The 20,066-nt window shown below is 34.1% G+C and overlaps 3 protein-coding genes across 5 annotated transcripts in view; all 3 read right to left on the minus strand.

Moving 5' to 3' along the window:
* Positions 1-5,276, minus strand: part of LOC128217264 (heat shock 70 kDa protein 12A-like) — a 32,265-nt gene extending 26,989 nt beyond the window's left edge. Inside the window, exon 1 of one of the 3 annotated variants that reach the window (XM_052924291.1) lies at positions 5,141-5,276. The gene's annotated coding sequence lies outside the window, so the exon portion shown is untranslated. Of the gene's footprint in view, positions 1-4,892; positions 5,074-5,140 lie in introns of those variants that run through there. The other 2 variants (XM_052924290.1, XM_052924292.1) reach the window with 2 other exon arrangements.
* Positions 1-20,066, minus strand: part of LOC128217263 (heat shock 70 kDa protein 12B-like) — a 241,572-nt gene that overhangs the window by 57,266 nt on the left and 164,240 nt on the right. The gene's annotated exons all lie outside the window — the stretch shown is intronic.
* LOC128216119 (heat shock 70 kDa protein 12A-like) lies at positions 10,227-12,390 on the minus strand. The gene is made up of 4 exons (XM_052922708.1): positions 12,088-12,390; positions 11,713-11,931; positions 11,397-11,532; positions 10,227-11,281 (listed from the first exon to the last, which is right to left on the minus strand). The coding sequence occupies exons 1-4, from the start codon at positions 12,388-12,390 to the stop codon at positions 10,227-10,229; spliced, it is 1,713 nt and encodes a 570-aa protein (XP_052778668.1).

Consider the following 20,066-nt stretch of genomic DNA (forward strand, 5'->3'; position numbering starts at 1 on the left):
CCACTATTCATTAACCGTAACAAGCGTATCATCAAGTTTTGGGCAAAACTATTATGTACCAAAATTGTATTGTAAAAACTGTATATGAGATGTCTTTGTGTGACTTAGAATCAAATAAAAAATATTGTAATGTAATGTTAAGAACTATTTTTAAGTACGGCTTTGGTGACGTTTGGGAGAATGCCTCACATATAAATACACAGCTATTTATAAACGAGCTCCAGCAAAGAATTGAAGACTGTTTTATACAGCACTGGACAAGTAATTTACAATCAAACTCTGTGTTAACAATTTATAAGGAAATCTCACTTCGAATATGAAATATATAAGTGCGAATATTCCTTCTTATTTACTTAAACTGTTCGAACAAATGAGGATATCTTGCCATAAACTACAGCTGGAAACTGGGCTATTCGGTCGCAATCGTATGGAGAAACATGAGAGATGTTGTTTCATTCTGGGGATATATAAGATGAATTTCTTTTTATGAGTGTTTCTCAAAAATATAAAACTATCCGAAAACGCTATTTACCGGGACACGTTATTCAAAGACCAAATATGGTCGAATTTCTTGAACCTGTTGTATGAAAAAACTCTGATTATATAAAATGATTACTTTTATACGTTGTGCTACGAAAATTAGAGATAATGTATAACAAGGGTAATTTTGCCATTGTCTAACATTTCCATGTATTGTATTTGTTTTTCTTTTTAAGTCATATTTATTTAAATAGTTTTAACTCGATGTTCTCCCCTCTTCAGTTTTAGCTCTACTTGAAATACATGCTTTCTTTGGTCTAAATATACATATACATACTTGTGTAAGGAACTTTTAAGTATATGTGATATTTCTTGAAAATTATTTATTGACCCTCAAGCAAAGTCTTATTTATTTCATTTTGTTTTTCAACAGATAATGACGAGTTACTTCATTTAAAAATATTATCTGCAGATAACAAAAGAGATTAAGAGTTTGTTTAAATTTAAGATGGCAATAAATCTATTCTTGTGAGCGCAAAAGTTGTTTTCACAAGTGACGAGCGAAAATATTTACTTTTGGTGAGCACGAGTTGAAATATCTTGCAATGTTTTTCCTCTTATTTTAGGCATACAAAGGAAATAAATTGGCAGTTAATTAAGTTGCATACAAACGTAACGTCACCTTCTAAAAAATTGTCCTGAGGTTCGATCTGAAAATGAGAGCGAGTTCTCTTTTTTATGATTTTTAAAACAAATCGATGATACTACTAATATCCAACATCTTGAAAGTGTTCCATGTGAATGGCGTGAATATGCCTAATTCAAATGGTCTTATAGAACGAGCAACAACATGACGCCATATGTTCTAGTTACTTTACATTGCACTGCGGATCAGACGACGTAAAGTGCATTCATTAAAGTTTCTTCTTTGTTTTTAACATATTTATATGATGCACAAAAACGTTGCAATTTTAAAATCTACTGAAAAGCCCATTTCTGCTTGAATTTACTCATATATTTCTGACGAATGTAATTATGTATATGTAACGACACCAAAGCCAACTTAAGCAGCATCGATATCGCTTACGTTATAGCAAATAGGTGGAACAATTGGAATATGTTAAGGTGCGCTGTCGTGCATTAAACATGGCGTATGTTTAACATAGGGTAGGGCAAGGCCTGATAAGTCGGGAATAATTACATTTAGCTGTTGTTAACATTGCTGTGTCGCGGTGCGGAAAACGTAGGAAAATTGTCGCTCTTATCTTAACTTATAACATGATTCTATAAAATACGCTAAACGTAGTAATCAAGTCTACGGTTCCATACATCAACACTAGTTCCTTGACCACAACAAAGGATAAAACTGTTTACTATTTCATTCAGGTGTCTTTCATAATCATGACGGTTTAAAATAAGTAAGTCCGATGAAACTTTTATTTTAACTTTTTATTTTATAATTTCAACAGCGCGAAATGGTATCTATACTTGTTTTATGGTCCCAGTGCCACTTAGAATTAAAAAATAAGAGAAATAAAACTATGATAGTGTTTCATATGATGTCTGATAAATTCCCAATGTCCACACTACGCTTTATTATTAATTTAAAGAAAATACCAAAGAAGTTCCCAACTGGACCACTGATCACTATATGCTAAAGAAGAAGATACGTGGTCGGAGAATAGTGCGTTGCAAACAGTACTTGCGCAGTAGTTGGATTAGACTGGATAAATAACTAGATAAGTAATGAAATTTTACATGAAGAAAATGAAGCTCCTGTTTCTAATATAATTGTGATCAAAGTATTTTCGAATGAAAAAATAATTATCAATGTTGTTAAGTGAAATGTCTTATTTTTGTAAAATGTTTTGTTTTGCTTATGATGAAACAAGGGAGGCAAATCACTTTGGGGGGTTAAAACTAAGATACCCTAAGCTGGACCCTTTCAGAAAATGTTAGTATTTGCTAAAATATCGTTTATGAATACCACACTTTTCATATTAGCGCCAAAAATATCATTGATGCGTGATTGGCTGATTGACATCATCACGTGATGTAATAAATATATGCTTAAGATGTCAAAATATTGCTTTCAGCATGTGGTCTAGTGGTTCAGGTGTTGCTTTTGCTATAAATTCTTGACTCTACCTGCGTAGGGTCGCACCACACTAAAATCAAGATTTTGTTCATACTGCCACTGCATTTTTCTGCATTTCGATATCATAGAGTAAAATAACGGTAAAATAAGTGTTTTCAGATGCAGTACTGGGGGAGATATTTCAACAGTATTGGACTTTAAGCGAACCATGTTAATTTGATTATAAAGTAATAAGTTTATAACAGAACGAAATTCTGTTAATGTAATATATTTACTTACTTCGTGAATCATTTACTACATTTTCACTTTAGAACCAAACATGACTTTAGACTTTATTTTGCAGAGATAAATAACTTCCTGGTTCAAGAATACAAGATTTGTACAGATAAGGGATGAAAAAATACTTACATGCCAACAAGCCTTTGCGTTTGACTATCTAGTTCAATAAATATTGTTTAAATCGCAGTATACTGAAACACTTAACAAATGATTTACAATAACCCTGCTTTCTCAGATTATGATATAAGGAGGTTGAGAGATATCTATACTCACCTTTGATTATCATAAGATTGAATTATTGGTATGCAGTATAATTTTCTACAAACAAATATAAAATTAAAGAATTTTATAATTAATCTTCCAATACTAAAGTACTGTAGTTTTATAAAAATGTTACTTTGAAACACAAAATGAACCTATTAATTTATAATGTATATTTCAAGTACTTAACTGAAGCGGGTGTAAAAAAACGAATGCGACAGTTCCTGAGAAACGTAAGTGTATTATTTTGCCTTAACGACCGTATACAGACATCACCTGCAAAGGATTGGTTCAAGCCACCACCGTCTAAAACATACTTAGTAAAATCAAAGATGAATGTGTTGTAAATCCCAATATTTAACACACATTAGTCAAAATAAAGGTGTTTTAGATTTTGTAAAACAACAAACGGAGCTTGTATATTGTGCCTCATTGAAAATTCAACGTTTATGCTTAAATTGACGAAATTCTGTTTAACAGGGTATATGTCATTTGTTTTTTATGGAGTTTTTTTATGTAACAAACTCAATTTGTTACGCAGTTTGAAAAATGTGTGAAGGAGTCCCGTAAAATGCTGCATACAGTCGCATATCGAGCATTACATATTTATTATCGTATCGTTTAGAAGTATATACACATAACGAGTGTAACATACGGTTTAGCGATATAAACATTCAAAACAACAGAACACACACCTTTTGTATATCAAGTTTACCTTTCTATGCATAAAAAGATGCCTAATTCAAGCACATGAACAGAAGACGCCTATCTGTGTCACCAGGTGTAGAGGTTAACCCATGAACGCATTTAAAACAACACTTGAACACGTTCCTTCTTCAATTGCTTATCGTTGCTTAAAAATACGAGCAGAGTGCCAAGTAATATAACTTTAATCATTTTAGATCCTAGCCTCCAAAAACTAATAACTCTTTTTTAATATGATATTATTACCTTGAAAATATTCATAAACCCGAAGCAGGTATTTTGTAATACAATAATTACAATTCACTTTAAATAGGAATTTGCCCTTATGGAACGAACGTTGTCAACATTCAAATGTTTATGTTTTACAGTGACATATTTCTTTTTTCAACACTTTTCTCTGACATGTATTAGGTTAATAAGAAGCGATGCAGAGGCCTGATGCAACATATAATTTGTTTCTTTATTCGTGGATAAACACAAATATAGAGAATGTTGATTTAAATTTCACTACTGATCTGTGCTGTTTTTAATTTTCGTGCATGTAGTTAACTCATCAGTCATACATCCGCATATTTGTCCATTATTTCTCATTATTCTGGCTATTTCTCTTAAAACAATGTCTTTATCTAATATGTTAAAAACAATATGAATACAAATCTAAATAGGTTTATTTTAGTTTTATAGGTAAAATTACATTTGTATAAATAGTTGAATACGTAAATAAATTTCAAGATAAAGAAACAACAACAAACTACAACTAGAAAATGGAGTAAGGGAAATGGGAGTGTATACTAGAATACTAGCCTAGATATGCTCTTATCGTAACTAATTATTTGATTAGTAAAAATGCGCTGAATGCGGTAACCAAGTCTACTGTGCAATATAGTAACACTTGTTCCACAACCATAGAGTGTATAGTATTAGGTGTCGTTAATAATTAACATGGTTTAAAATAAGTTAGTCCGTTGAAACTTACCTTATATTTTAAAGATTTTCTAACAGCGCGAAATGACTATTTTCATAAGCTGATAACGGAAAACACTTCGGAAAACGTAATTCCATTACTTACCTTGTAAATCTTTCACTAAAGAATTATCCCATTAAAACGAAACCCGATTTAAGGCTTTATTCTGTACGGAATAAATAACTTCCTGGTAAGAAATTACAGGTAATACACATAATAAGGTATTAATTTTGCAGATGTTACCTAGCCTGTGCAAATACACCTCTGAATCAATAAACATTGAATCGCGACGTGCAATTTAAGACTATACGACAAAATACAAGAAGTGTAAATACTCTGATGTAATGATTTACATAAAAGAGGGTTTGCGAAGCACTACTTATCCGATCGGCATTGAAATAAAATAAATCCTATATCACTCGTTATCAGGTTCGTACTCGCCAAAAGTCTGCATTTATCAGTAATCTGATTATCAAAGTGTTATACTTCGTTCCACGTATGGGTTTTTTTTAAACGATAATTGTAACGTGTTCTAACGGTTTTTATTCTATGTATATTGAACTAGTAATGCCTTGAATGTTTATTTTGTATTCGAGTTTATCAAGGTCTGCCGGCGCCAATCAGTGACTGCATTACGGCTTGACACCGCCAGGACGCCATCAAATTTTGTTTGAATACAATAAATGATATAAAAGTGACTGCTGCAATTCCCAGTCAAATCTAGAGATTAAAAGAGAGTAAGATACAAGAGATTCGATTGCGATACCCTGATTGTCTGTGAAGACATCTCTTGGGTATTTAACGTATTCGGTGTATAGTACCAATACGTATTAACCAGTACACCATTTTCATGTACTACCATTTAATGGCCGAGCGCTAGGAACGGGAGCTACCTGTACCATTTCTAACGACTTTCGGTGTGACGAGGCCGGGATTTAAAACCCCGACCAGTCGCACCAAAGTGAACGTTTTTCCTCTGAGCTATTGGGTCTGTAAAATATATACACTTATAGTACCCTGTGGTTCTTGTCGTTAAAATTTACGACAGGTATGCGCGTAAATAGTAGCGATAGACTGGCGACCAGTCAGAATCAAAAGGCAGCGATTGATGGTTTTCGCTAGAACGAAACATTTTTGGTTGGACACTATTTTAACAGCTTGGCTTTCAGTGTGGTTAGCTATAATTAATGTTTGTTTTAAATCGTGTGAATTAATCGAAATATTTTTCATATCTGTTTCTTAAGTTTAAATAATCAATGAAGTTTTTTCATTTACGTAAATTAAAATTGTATTCACAATAAGCCAGTATATTTTCACATGCTTATTAACTAGCACTACAAGTATATAAATTTCTTTTATAGAAAGTCAATATCTCTAACATGACATGCGACCAGCCAAAATAAACTCCATTAAATCAAGACATATAGAACACGCTTGGGTAATAAAATGTGCCTTAGGAAGATCAACGAAATGTAAGTTTGAGGGGTTTGACTTTGTTATTATACATTGATCAATAATTGCAATTTAATTAAAGTACATGTACTATATGTACTGTAGGGGACTTTTGGCAAACTGTTATCCCAATAGGCATATTGAAGTGTGTCCATGGCATAGAAATGTTTTCAGAGCTAATGAAATGTAGCATTATATATGCGGATGAATAGCATGTGGCCATCGTGCGAAATGTCAAACATATCCTCATATGATTGATATGCAACTCCACAACATCTCTGGGTAACAAAGGTTCATAGTACAAAACGTTCAAGTTCCTCTTATTCAATTACGTTCCGAGTAGTTACGAACCATTCAACAGAGCATACGTAAATGACATATATTCTCATAATAAAACTCAATAAATAAACATTTCCGTTATTAAGTATTTTTTATACCTCTTTATAATAAAGATAATAAAGTTTTGTCTTACATTTGCATTAATTGTATAGGAAGTATTTTGTACTAAAGACACAAATATAGTAATCGAAATTAAACGAAGAAAAAGGACTGTTCTGTCGCCATGCCAATTTTCCTATGGTTTAATATTTTGAAATTAACAAATTGATCTTCAAGTAACAATTTCAACATCAGAAAGCATTCACACTTAAAAGTGTTTTATATTTCCTAAAAATATTGTTCATTGGTCTCAACCCTTTCAATGCGTCGTTTCTTACTGAATTATTTACTTCCTGTTCCGAATATTTGAAACTGAAAGATAAGAGGCTATTTAGTGATAAAGAAGCTGACATTGAAACTTTGTCACGATTGAAGCCTATTTTGTAACAACTTATGAAAGTTAAATTAAATTAGTGTATCATGCAATACCAGTATGAACGACTGAAACTTTCGTTCCAACATATTACTGCTTCAATTTGCTTCATTCAAGGACAATTCGATATTGATAGTATGAAGTTGACCCCGAACCCATACTCTCAACTACGCTTTGGTACGTGGTATTTTGAGATATTTTATGGCGTGTTCTACGCAAAACGATGACACACCTTATGCATACTAACTTAAATCGAACAGTTTTTGGTACGCAAACATTTTTTTGTAAAACAGAATAGAAGGAAATTATTGTAATATTCGTCGAGAGATAGATTGTATTTGCATTACATGCATTTACGAAAAGTAAAGCAAGAAAATCTTCCTCATAATTGTAATGAAAGTGTTTAAAGGGACTCTTCCATGTGTTTTAACAATGAACAATTGTCCCGGTAATGTATCTGAAAACACTTTTTTGTCATTTTTTACTCTATGATATCGAAATTAAAATACAATTGAAGTATAATTAAGTTGGGTGGGAACCCTAGCCGGTAAAGACCATAAGAACTTAGCAAACCCACGCACTTACAACTAGGCAACAAGGACTTATACAACAGTGATGTTGTGACTTAACAAAAGCAAAGATAGCATCACGTGATATTTTCAATCCACCTCTTACGCAACAACGAAATCGATGAAATCCGTAAGTAACGCCATCGAAAAATGTGGTATTAACGGACAATATTTGAGCAAATATCTACATTTGCTGAAGCATTACATCTGTCAGTATTTAAGTTTTAACAATCCTTATGAATAGAGTGCATTTTACAAACCATGAGCGTATCCCTTTAATTGGTTATAAATATTTATGCGAAAAACTGCAGAAACAATCTCAGTCGTCAAAAGTTTAAACATTCTAATTAGTCTATCTGCAAATACATAGAACCTCAACTTTACAAACTTGACATGTATCATAGTTATGCACAAAAATGTAATTATACCACTACCGTTCTTCTTACAATATCTAAATATCGATCTAGTTATATACAATGTTTTAACATGGACATAATACGAATGCAATGAATACATCACGTAAATTCATTTTGGACTCTTTGAATCCGTAGGCTTGAGTTTGGCAGATAATGATAGGCAATTCAAAGGTATAAAACCGGACCGAACAACAGATATCATTATGTTCCATCTGTTTTATGTTCATTCAAGTTGTGCGTTCGTCAATTTATATAGTATAAATACCATAATAACAAAACATACATGATTCTGTTAACGAGCATGCTGTATTTAGACAATTTTATTAACATAACGACGGGACTTGAATAACAAAAAAGACATTGAAAACGATAGGGATAAGAGCAGAAGTCCGCCTGTTTAGAGGCATAAGGCAAAGGTCACCCAAGCTCAGAAATACAACAAACTGATTCAAATAGCTTCATCAATAAAACATTAGATTGACGTCTTTAAACGCTAAATTCAAACACGAGGTTACAAGAACCGATTTTTAAGGGATGTTAAGCTCATACGCACAACCGTTCACAATTGTCCAAACATTTATCAATAATTGCAAACATAATAATTAAAGCCTCATCAGAGCCAGCATTCACTTAAAAACAATGAATAATATAGTAACACTAACATTTAAACTGATATAGTAATTTCAAGTACTCAACGGCCGCATGAAAACATCACCTGCAAACGATTAATCAAACTGGACCAAAAGAGCCAAAGCATTTTATATGCAGTCACTCAAGCCTTATTCAATAAACCAATGAACTCTTCAGTGACAAGCCCAAAGTTAAACATTTAAAGTACAAACACCTTTTTAGAGGTACATAGCTAAGACCCAAAATACACTGAAAATATGCCTTCATTCGAATCATACTTGCAACGTCATAATATATTTCATAAAAATGTAGTTCTTGTCGACGGTGGATGCGGTGTTCTGTTTGGTATATATTCCTCTCGGCTTACTTCACATTTGATCAATGCGTTTGCCGCTACAGTCGTAACGTCTAATTTTATCAACGTTTGTAAAGAATTACAGAAAAAAGTACATGTAAAAGCGGTCTTTCCACGACAAATGTTCAGATACTCGTGAATATAGTACAATTGGTACGAAGAAAGTTTAGTAAACACCAAAGTGCTACTAACGATCGATTTTAAATACCCATAACTCATTAGTGCTTCAGATATCATATAAGTTGTCAGCCATATTTCACAGATCATGACGAGATATTTAAGTGCTGATGTACACTGAATGCTTACCACTCGGAACAGTATGTTCAGCTTTCGGGGAAAAGTATTCAGCAGCTCGAATTTTGGCACTTAATTCAAAAGATATTTTTGCATCGCACAAATTTATTAAAATTGTATTTTCGGATGCAAGTTGAACGGGTTATGCTGGGTCCGAAGTAATTACGATTAATGGTATGTGGTCAGTGGACGAAGCTGTAAAATCGTCCACTTGGAGAGAGTTAGTTGCTGTTTATAGAGTCATTTAGTCTTTGACGCATATTCTAGCCAATCAAAAAGTGAAGTGTTTTACAGATTACCGATGGTAAACAGCCCCATTGCATACCATACCCCAATAAAATGCAACATGTCGAATTTTACTCCTTAAATAATCATCCCAACATACATTAATGTGAAAAAATCAATACAATGGAACAACAGATATTTCCGTCTGGTAGTTTTCTCGTCAAATTGAGCATGAAATATGAACAGAAAGAGGAAAAACATCATTTTTACGAAAAATCATTTTGATATTTTCTTATTTGTACCGTTTGTATCTGTGTCACCATAGTATCGGAGTTATCCCCGGTGACCATTAAAAACATAATTAAATGAACTGTTATAATATCTTGTAAGGTTATGATGTCGTTTTTTTCATGCAATTATAATGTTATCGATATTTTTTGCATACACACAGTTTAACGTCTCCTATATCCGAATATAAACAGAAATATATAAAGTATATTGCCATTATATAAGTCATCGCAGGATATTTGTGTCATCATGTTAATAACACCCGCATAACGTCGTTTCCTAAACCATAGATTTTAACCTAACCGACACGAAATGGTAAAACAGGCTTGGTAATGAATATATACATATATATACATGTGTTTTTGTATTTGCAGGTTTATATCGCAGTGCAGGTTTAGCTTAGTTCAAGAATTTAGTTTTCAATATAACTTCCTGCCCAGTTGCTCTAAAACGCTTTTTTACAACAAGCTCCGTTCCACCAAACATGAATGTGGTATCGTTATCAAGTTCAGAGAGAGGGATGTCCCGGGGCAGCTCTGTTTCAATTTCTCCAAGCAGCTCACAGCCGGGCTCAGTAACGTACACGGGATTCTCTGCTGTCGTCCGGTAGACATATGTATATGTTAAATAAGCTCTTGGAACGTATCCCTTGGTTATTTCGTGGTTAACGGGAATATCTTCATTCACACGAACGAACACATCGAAGCATTGATGGACACGATATTCCCCCCTTTCGTTTAAATATTTCTTTTCTTCACTGTGAATTTTGTCGTCATAATAACTATTTACACTTACTCCGTATGTGTATTTCAAAACCCTTGATGCGATGATGATTGGACTGTGTCCAAACCTGACGGCCCCTTTCAGCACAGCGAGACCCGCCTCAGCAGGAACAATCAGACGCTTGTCCGTGATGTCAGCCCTCAGCCTCTCCTGGACGTAAGTACTCTCTCCGAAACCACCAACCAGCACAATTGTATACACCTCACTCAGCTTGGGCTTCTTTAGAAGGCTCTTCACGTGACCAATAATGTTATCTATAGGATCGTCAAACCAAGTTCGAACGATGTCAGGGTCAACTCTCAACTTGTCTCCACCTTTCACAATAACAAAATTCCCATATTCAGAGGTTGCAAGTCTTTCTTCGTATTCATGCCCTGTGAATTTCTTACAAAGGTTTCTTGTAGATGCGGATATCTTAAACATTACTTTGTCTGTCGACGTTGATTTGAAACTTCTTTTCTTTATTTCGAATTCTCTGATGAGGTCAAAGAAGTCACACATCTCCTCCGTCTTAAGTGCAGTTATAGCTTTTTCCCCGAATATATGTTCAAGGAATTTGAGAAAGTTTGCGTCAACATAAATGCCACCCCAGGGTCCACCACTGGCCTTATGGATTTCTTTTAGAGTACCGTCATCCTTTTTCTCGTGGACAGAAATGTCCGCAGTTCCCCCTGAAATTACAGTTAAAGTGAGAATAAGCCACTACAATGAATACTATCGTCATACATATGAAACGTATGTTGAACGTATTTTTTTATATCAAAACCACAAGTCGTTTGTTCGCACCTCCAAGGTCAATGGCCATATACTGGGTTCCGGTCCGGGCCAGCGCAGCCTGTGTGTCAACATCGAGCGTCTCACACCAGATCGATGCTGCTTCCGGTTCCAGTGCAAGTTTTACTCGGGTTCCATCGAGACCCGCCTGCAATACGTTATGTGTGGAAGTTAAATAGTGTTTGACATAGGTCAAACTTTTTACCATCAACATCTCAATTACTAGCTAAGGAGACACATATTAGCACAACAAGGTATGCATGAACACGTTGAAACAAACAAAGGCATAGCCATATTGACATTCATTATCAATGTCAAAAACCATTACCTCTTCGGCAGCCGTTCTCATGAACTCCTTGGCATTGTCATCCCAGATTGCGGGTACGGTGATGACGTAGAAAATGTCCTTCTCTAGAATTCCTACAACCTGGTTTGCAACCGAATCTATTAGATGTTTTTGTAGAAACTTGATTGCCATGGAAAATATTTGCAAAGCTGGATGAGAATTGCCTTCCATGTCTTCAATAGTTGTGGCTCTTGAAAGGTCCTTGAATAAAGAAATGTAAATTATTTGAAAAAAAATAGCTGTTCTCAATCCCTGTTTGCTATTTTACTATTCATTTTCTGACATCATATTTTTGTCGCTTGTATAAACAAATGTTACTTTTTTACGGTATGTCTGTTATGAAAGACTAGCATGTACCTTGTTGTTGTGTAAAACCATCTTAAACTGCCGGAACAATCTCCATCCTTGTTGGTGCTGGTCATCTTCTGCCTTACTAGCATACCTGTCCTCAGCCTCAAAACCAAAAGAGTCAAACTCGCCCTCGGGATTTAGAAGCACACTTGTTGGGGTCTTAAGAGAGACAAGTCTTCCTCCGGAATACCAAGACTGATTGGTCTGCACTTTGACCGGGTCATTTCGAAAGGAAAACGCATAACCGCTATACGTGGTCCCAAAGTCGAACGCAGCCACGAGCAGATGGGACTGAGTCTTCGCTGCCATCGTTCAAGTTGGACTTTGAAACTGTAAATAAAAGATATATATATGAGTTTTATCTTAATTTTATAATATATACGAATCCAATAAATAAAACTTTAATTATACATTAGTCATATAATCTGTCAAAACGATTCTATAATATTACTGTGTTTATGGTATAACGACATGTGGTAAGAGCAAGATAATTAACCACCACGAGGTACAAGAACGCGACAAAAACGGTAGAAACTAATATATATTTGACCGCGATTTCAATTTAATATTTTCTTAATTCACAAAACTTCAATCAACCGTATAGTTTTATTTGAAGATGTGTTATGGGAGTTCGATTGTTTGAAGAGTTTCGCCTGACTGCCATTTTATCTTGATATTATTAAACACTGCACATAGTCCTGCTTTTGTGCTTTCCCCCCATAGAATTGCTAATGTAATTGTTAACAATAATAATACAATAGAAACTACAGAAAAGATCCATTTTTTAACACATGGCTAAGGCCTAATAGAAACACAACGAGGGATGCATAACATACCAAAATATGAACAGACAAAACAAGCATTCAATGTGTTGGTGTTACCGCGTTTGAACGGTCAGCGAAACTACTTTTTGAGTAATCAATCTCACACTTGTCATGACAACGATCAATAACTGCACAATTTCCATTATGACAATGTAATTAATGCCCACTGTATACTTAGGCGTAATTTCTTGTTTGTTCGGGTAACCCGACCATACCTAGGAAAAGCTGCAAACCCTAGCGATTTTTCCCCATTGCAATACCGATTTTTTTCGTCCGCTTATTATTTTATTTCTAAGCGAAAAAAAAACATTCGAAATTATTCGGTCATACTTTATCGAAAACAACCTCCGATGTATGCCGGTACATCAGTAGAAAATGTAGTGTTTTAGCTTACGATTAAATGGATAGTCAGTGAAGTAAATTATTGCAAACATAATTTAGGTTTCCAAGAGTTAAGTCACTAAGTTTTACAGCTAAATAGAAAGGACTATGCTGATGAATAACATGTAATCATTGTGCGAAATATCCAAAAGATATTGATATGATTGGTACGCAACGTACACAATATATCTGGGTAATAAAGTTTTATGATACAAAACATCCAAGTTCTACATTTTATTTCGTTCCTAGTAGTTACGAACCAATTAACCGAACATACGTAAATGGAACATATTCTCAAATGTATAAATCAGTACAAATCTCCTTCCAGTCGCACTTATAGCACTTTAAATACCATTAAACATGACAATGCATTGAACTAAAAAGTTTTGAATCAACCTATATTGTGTGCAATAAATATGTACTTTACCTTTCATTTCGTATGTACAATTTATTCTTTCATCCATCTTTTTAAAAATCGCGAGTTTTATCTTACAATCTGATTTATTAATATATGAAGTATAATCTATTACAAACACATATAGAATTACCGAAAACCAACGAGGAGATAGGACCGTTCTGTCGCCAAACCAGTTATGGGTTAAGGCTTTGAAATTACCAAATTTAGCTTAGTAAAAGTAACAATTTGAACATCAGAAAGCATGCATACCTCATAGTGTTTTATATGTAATACATAAGTATTCACCTACCTTTTTAAGCAATAAAATGCGCCGTTTTTCGCAAATTGATTTCCTTCCTGTTCCGAATTATCTAAACTTATAGATACGGGGTTAAACAATCAGTGGTAGACGAGCTGACATTGAAACTTTATCAAGATAACAGTTTATTTCATTTCAATTTATGAATGTTTAATTAGTGTATCATGCAATATGTGTAAGAAAGACTTTAACTTTTATATCATATAACGGCTTCAGTTTGCTTCATTCCAGGTTAATATGATGCAGCTAAACCCGCAACATCCCCTCCACCCATCCCTGTTTTGGTACACGGTCTTTAGAGATATTTTATGGAGGTGTCGGCGCAATAAAATGGTGCATTTTTGCTTACAATTGAAATGAACAATTTTCGGTACGCAAGCATTACCCTTTTACAAACAATTGTTGCGCAGAATGTACGGATATTATTGGAACATTCGACCAGAGATAGAGGGTTTATGCATTAGTAATAGTACCTTTACGAATTATACAGAAAGAACACTCGTCGGGTAACCACCCTCTCTGTATTGTACTTAAATTGTTTACATAATTATAAAGGTGTATACTTTAATCAGAGTTTCAACAACTGCATATATATAACGCCAACTAACAAACTTGACATGTATCATAATAATGCACGAAAATGTACTTGTAAAATTTTGCTACCGGTCTCCTAACAATACTTAAACATGGATTTAGTATGTATGCAATGAATATATCACACCTCGATTCACCCTTGACTCCGCTTGTTTGAGTTTTGCAGATTATGAAAGGTAACTCAGTTATCAAAAATTTAAACATTAAATGCAAGGGCCCAAACTCCAGCTAGCCCCGAAATACCTCAAACAGACGAATAGCTTGATAACAAAATAATGGGATTACCGCCTTGAAACTGCTTAAAACCACGAGTTCACAGCAACACGCGTTTACTGAGGGATATGAACTAGTTAATACGCGCTTAACATCACACTCGTCTAACCAATTATCAATAAATACAAAATTAAATATACAATCCTCATCAGAAAACACATCAACTTGAAAACAGTAAAGAAATAAGTAAAACTAACTTTAACTAATAAAGAAATTTCAACTCAACTACCGGAAACTGACATCACCTGCCCACAAAAGAAAAAAGCCTGAGAAAAAGTGACAACTCTTTAAGGATACGATGCAGTATTTTAAACCCCATTGAGAAATACATTGAAAGCTACAGGGACAAGCTAAGTAGACAAACAAGTATAAACAAGTAAGAAACACACGGCTAGGGCCAAATGGCACTGAACAATATACCTGCATTGAAGACACACTTGCCTATTTATACAATTATTACATGTCATGATGCACTATATCAAAATTGAAGTTGTAGTTTACGGTACGCGCGGATCTTTGATTCCCTGGCAGTGAGTTCATATCCCTGGACAAACATTAGTTAATATCCCCCTTTTATTAAAAAAAACGGTTCACGAACGGAATAACTTATTTTGAGGCAATGCAAACTTGTTCTTGCAACCAATATAAGCGCATACACTTTGTATACGTCCTTACATCTGTAAGTTGGGACGCGCAACATTTTGTTATCAACCTTCAGACATCAGACCTTGCAAATTGCAACTGCTTCTATTAGTTTTTACATTACAATCCTATGAACAGCAATTTTAGGTCCCCCTTTTAATATTTAAAGTAATTTATTAGTACTTCATTTTAATATGCAAATAACTTATTTAACTTAACCATTCACTGAAAGCAAGTGTATTTTCCCGATAGCTGCTTGAACTAGCTATATAAATGGAGCGATAAATAGTTGATTTGCATTTTATTTTGTCTATTGTTTATCAAATTAACGTTGGATTTTCAAGAGTATTAGCACATTTTTCTACACAATAATCATCATAAAACGTGCTCTATGTTAAGCTTTGCGTTTATAGATGGAGCCGAAAGGTGGTCTTCAATTTTTCATTTGTGTAAGTGCAACAGCTCAGAAAATCACAAACGTCTAGTTCTGCAATAACCATGCAGTATGCAACTTGCAATTCGGCCAGCCGAACATTAATCCAGCTTTTGCGTTGTTCAAACGGTTTATATTTCGGACCAATAAATGTTCCTAAACTTTCAACAAATAGGTCTTACCCGTAGCAATATTAAAGAGTAATAATGTTGATATGATTTCTAATTTCGTGATGAAAGATTACATACAAAGCAAATCGCTGATGATGATGATGATGATGATGATGATGATGATGATGATGATGATGATGATGGTGAAGATGATGATGATGTGTTTTGCCTTAAAGAGCATGAAGCGCAACCGGTTGGCAAATATGTATGTGTGTCTGTGTGTAAAAGAGAGAGAGAGAGAGAGAGAGAGAGCGAGAGAGAGAGAGAGAGAGAGAGAGAGAGAGAGAGAGAGAGAGAGAGATCCGATGAACAGAAAAAGAATCAGAGGAAGGATGGGGGCAATTATGAAATTATATCAGGAGTATTGATGAATATAGTAACGAAGTCAAAAATGAAACGGTGATATGAAGTGTCTTTTGAGAACCAAGACCAGAGGAAAGTTCTTTATAGTATTTTACAACGACAAGGGAAATATGTTGGTTGAGGTAGCCGTGAAAGAAACAAATAAGGCATGGCAAGATAAATGGAGGTAGGCAGAAATTACTAAATAGGAACATGTAGAAGTGAAAGATGTTTTCGAGCCTTAGAATCTTCCCTAGAGATAGCCTTCCATCTTTTTAAACTTAAAGAAAACGTAGACATACATGGCCAATGCTAGGTTGTAATGTCAGGTTACCTTTAAGCATACACATTTTTTATTTACTAAACTAGATAGAGGTGCATGTTTATTTTTTGTACATAGTTTTCAGTCATGGCGGAAACCGCCGAAAATAATGCAGCAAACACATTGGTAAAAGACTCAAACGTCAAGAAGCTTAATGATGACATCATGAGCACGAGCAATGAGGAGGTAAACAATTGTTACGAGGGGAAATGTAACGCTTGCTTCAAGCTTCGTATGTTCAAAGGTACATAACTTTGGAATTTTACAAGTGTTGAAATAAACAAATGCACCCGTGTTGTGTCAGAGTATGAGCCTGAAAATAACAACCAGAAACTCTTAGATTTGTTATAAAACGATTACCAGAAAACTATTCTTGGTATGTTAAAAAGGTAATACAATAATAAATTTATTATCAGCTACATATCTTTCGTCAAAACATACAAAATAGAGGTATCACAACAGTTATTTACATAAATATAGCTACTAATATTTATATCATAACTTTGTATAAGTCTGAAAAGAGCCAGAGGAAATAGAATCTTCAAAGAAGAAGTAGTAAAAATAAAGGAAACACAAACGTACATTTCTATCACCATTAAACAATAACATTGTCAGGATTTTAAACGACACCAAAAAGATATTTTAGTTTAACAGTATGAAATATTTTAATTATGTTTACTTCTGTAGTTGCTGTATATTCAACATTTAGGCATAAATTCTATTAATTGTTTAATATTGTATTACAGCATTGAGCAATCTGGAATACTGTATTGATTTTTTATTCATATATCAACTTCTGCAGGATGCATATATCTCCAAAAGAACACGGATGGAATCTTGGTGACCATTGAATTTGTCGGCAGGAGCATTTTGTCCAAGATCACCCAGAGTATGACTCCTGAAAGATTACAAATAACAGCCTGCAACATATTTTTTTCTCATATATGTCATATTGTCCATAGATCTATTTCTTTTATTAAAAATGAAAAACCAATCTCAGTCATGCCGATATTGCTTCATATTTTATGTAGTTTGATTTAAAAGTGGAGCTTACAATTGGTCCTTCACCTAAATTAATGATTCTGTTATCTCTCACATTTCATGTTATTTTTTTTTAATTAGATTTAACTATCGGTAATCAGACTTGCTTGTCATATTTTACCAAGAAGAAGGAAGGTTCGATATCGACACTGCTCAACTTCCAGCTTTAGTTCGGGATCGTATAGATAGGCAGATTGCGCTAAAGGTCAGAAATGTTCATTATTTGCTTTATGGACTCGTTCTTAGGTTTTATGTTTGCAAAATTATTCTTGAATAAGGAATTATAAGATTCAATAAGAGATTCAAGTCGTAAGTCCAACAATCTTAAATCTGTATAAACATCACGAATGATAAAAAATGGTATATACTAGCAAATGTTGCATTGACTTAAATATGCACCTAATAATGAAAATATGACACTAAGATAATTTTAATTAACGACTAACATCGACTAGGATGTTTATTCAAACGTCACCCGAGCCTCTTACGATTTTTCGCTGAAAAGGCCCTGTATTGGGAAACACTCGTTGGTTTGTTTATGAGAAATAAAATCAAAACAGATGAAATATATATTTTCGCGAAAAATAAATATTTAAGTGTCCAAATCCTTATTTTAAAATTGTTAGGTACCGCCTTGGAACGGTCAGTAAAATGTAAATTTACTGGGGGTTTAAACCAGTTTATGTGCACAAACCTCACTCTTATCCCAACTATTCTTAATAAAGATAAAACGCAAAAGAAAAATCTTATTAAAGTATGCATTAACTTGAGAAAACTTATCAATAAAACAAATAATAATAAAAAACGAAAAGGTAAACCCCAAGTACTTCAATGATTAGAGATCCCAACTCTATCTTCAGACGGAGGGAAACAATTCAGAGCACCTAATGCAAATACTTTTCAAAGATACGATGCAGTTATCGTTAGAAACCAAAAACATCACACACAGTCTGCCTTATAAAATAAAAGGTTTAAAACTGTGTGATCAGAGAGTTTCATAATAAAAAGCATCATTGTACTAAAACTGGGAACAATTTACGCCATGAACGATACATGTATACACGATCTTGTCTTTCCCAAAAACAAATTCATTTTTTCCGAGTAATCGAGTACCCGAGTACTCAATCGAAAGATTGTCCGAGTACTCGGGTACCAATTTTACTACTCGTTGCCATCCTTAGTTTAAAATTGAACGAACACTCCAGTAAACATAATGTCACACCACTTGTGCACCAGCAATCAATGCGAAAGACGAAGTACAATTAATCTGAACATTGTTGCACTAAAGAATAATCTACTTTTCTAACATGCCACTTGTACATTTTGCTTTAAACATGAAAATCTTATTATTACGACTCACCATTGTTAAAACAGTGTTCGATGTGTCAGACTGGCTGCATTAAAACATGTGCGAATGTGAAGGACTTGTTCATCATGTTCATGGTTCATAAAAATGCACTGTTAACGGATTCTTTTAATTACGAAGTGAAGTGTAGCGTGATTGGATAATTGACAAACCACGTGAGGCTACCAATGTACCCATTAAAAGATTAAAGTATTGGTTTTCTTTATTTCTTGACTGTACAGGCGTGTGTTCGCCCTAATCCCCCCCACACACACACACACTGTGCACATGCTTTCTGCAAATTTGGTATCAAAGAGTTGAATAGTTATGATGGAAGTGTTTCCAGATGCAAATACCTTGTTGCACTCACCACAAAGCCACAAGACATTGTTGATAGGGTTGTTTTGACAACAATTCTTTTTGATCTGAAATCTGATAAAATTTTCTTTCGTGAAATTTGGTCAACTCCATATTTTCACAAAAAGATGTTGGTTTTACTCCTGTAAAAGAATGTTCTTTAAAATAAAACATAACCTTTTCATTTTTGGCCTTCACTACCTACTTATGAACTGTTGGTTTTTAGTCCTTAAAATTTAATTGAATCATAATTTCTAGTATTGATTTAATCTCTTTTTTCTACTTAACGCATTTATCATATATTCTGTCATCAAGTGGATCACGTGCTTACAGCCAACATACTCCTGTGTGCCCAGGTGGGCGCCAAAATAAAGAGAGTCGGGTGGGTCCGATGGCCTTTGTCGGAATTCCGCTGCTTCCAGGATGGCATGATGTAGATGAGAGATGGTTGCATCTCCGGCTGTGTAATAGTTTGCTTGTATATAAAAAAGCAAGAAATATGATCAGCAATTAATTATTTGGAATTAAATGGTGTGTACAATGGT

The sequence above is a fragment of the Mya arenaria genome, chromosome 14 (genome assembly GCF_026914265.1).
Source record: "Mya arenaria isolate MELC-2E11 chromosome 14, ASM2691426v1".
Classification (NCBI taxonomy): domain Eukaryota; kingdom Metazoa; phylum Mollusca; class Bivalvia; order Myida; family Myidae; genus Mya; species Mya arenaria.

Bases quoted from the DNA above. Each gene is read 5' to 3' on its own strand.
- LOC128216119 (XM_052922708.1), bottom strand. From the start codon at position 12,390: ATGGCAGCGAAGACTCAGTCCCATCTGCTCGTGGCTGCGTTCGACTTT. The intron at 11,533-11,712 runs GTAATGGTTTTT...AACGTATTGCAG, and splicing joins TGAGAACGGCTGCCGAAGAG to GCGGGTCTCGATGGAACCCG. The intron at 11,282-11,396 runs GTGCGAACAAAC...CTGTAATTTCAG, and splicing joins TATGGCCATTGACCTTGGAG to GGGGAACTGCGGACATTTCT.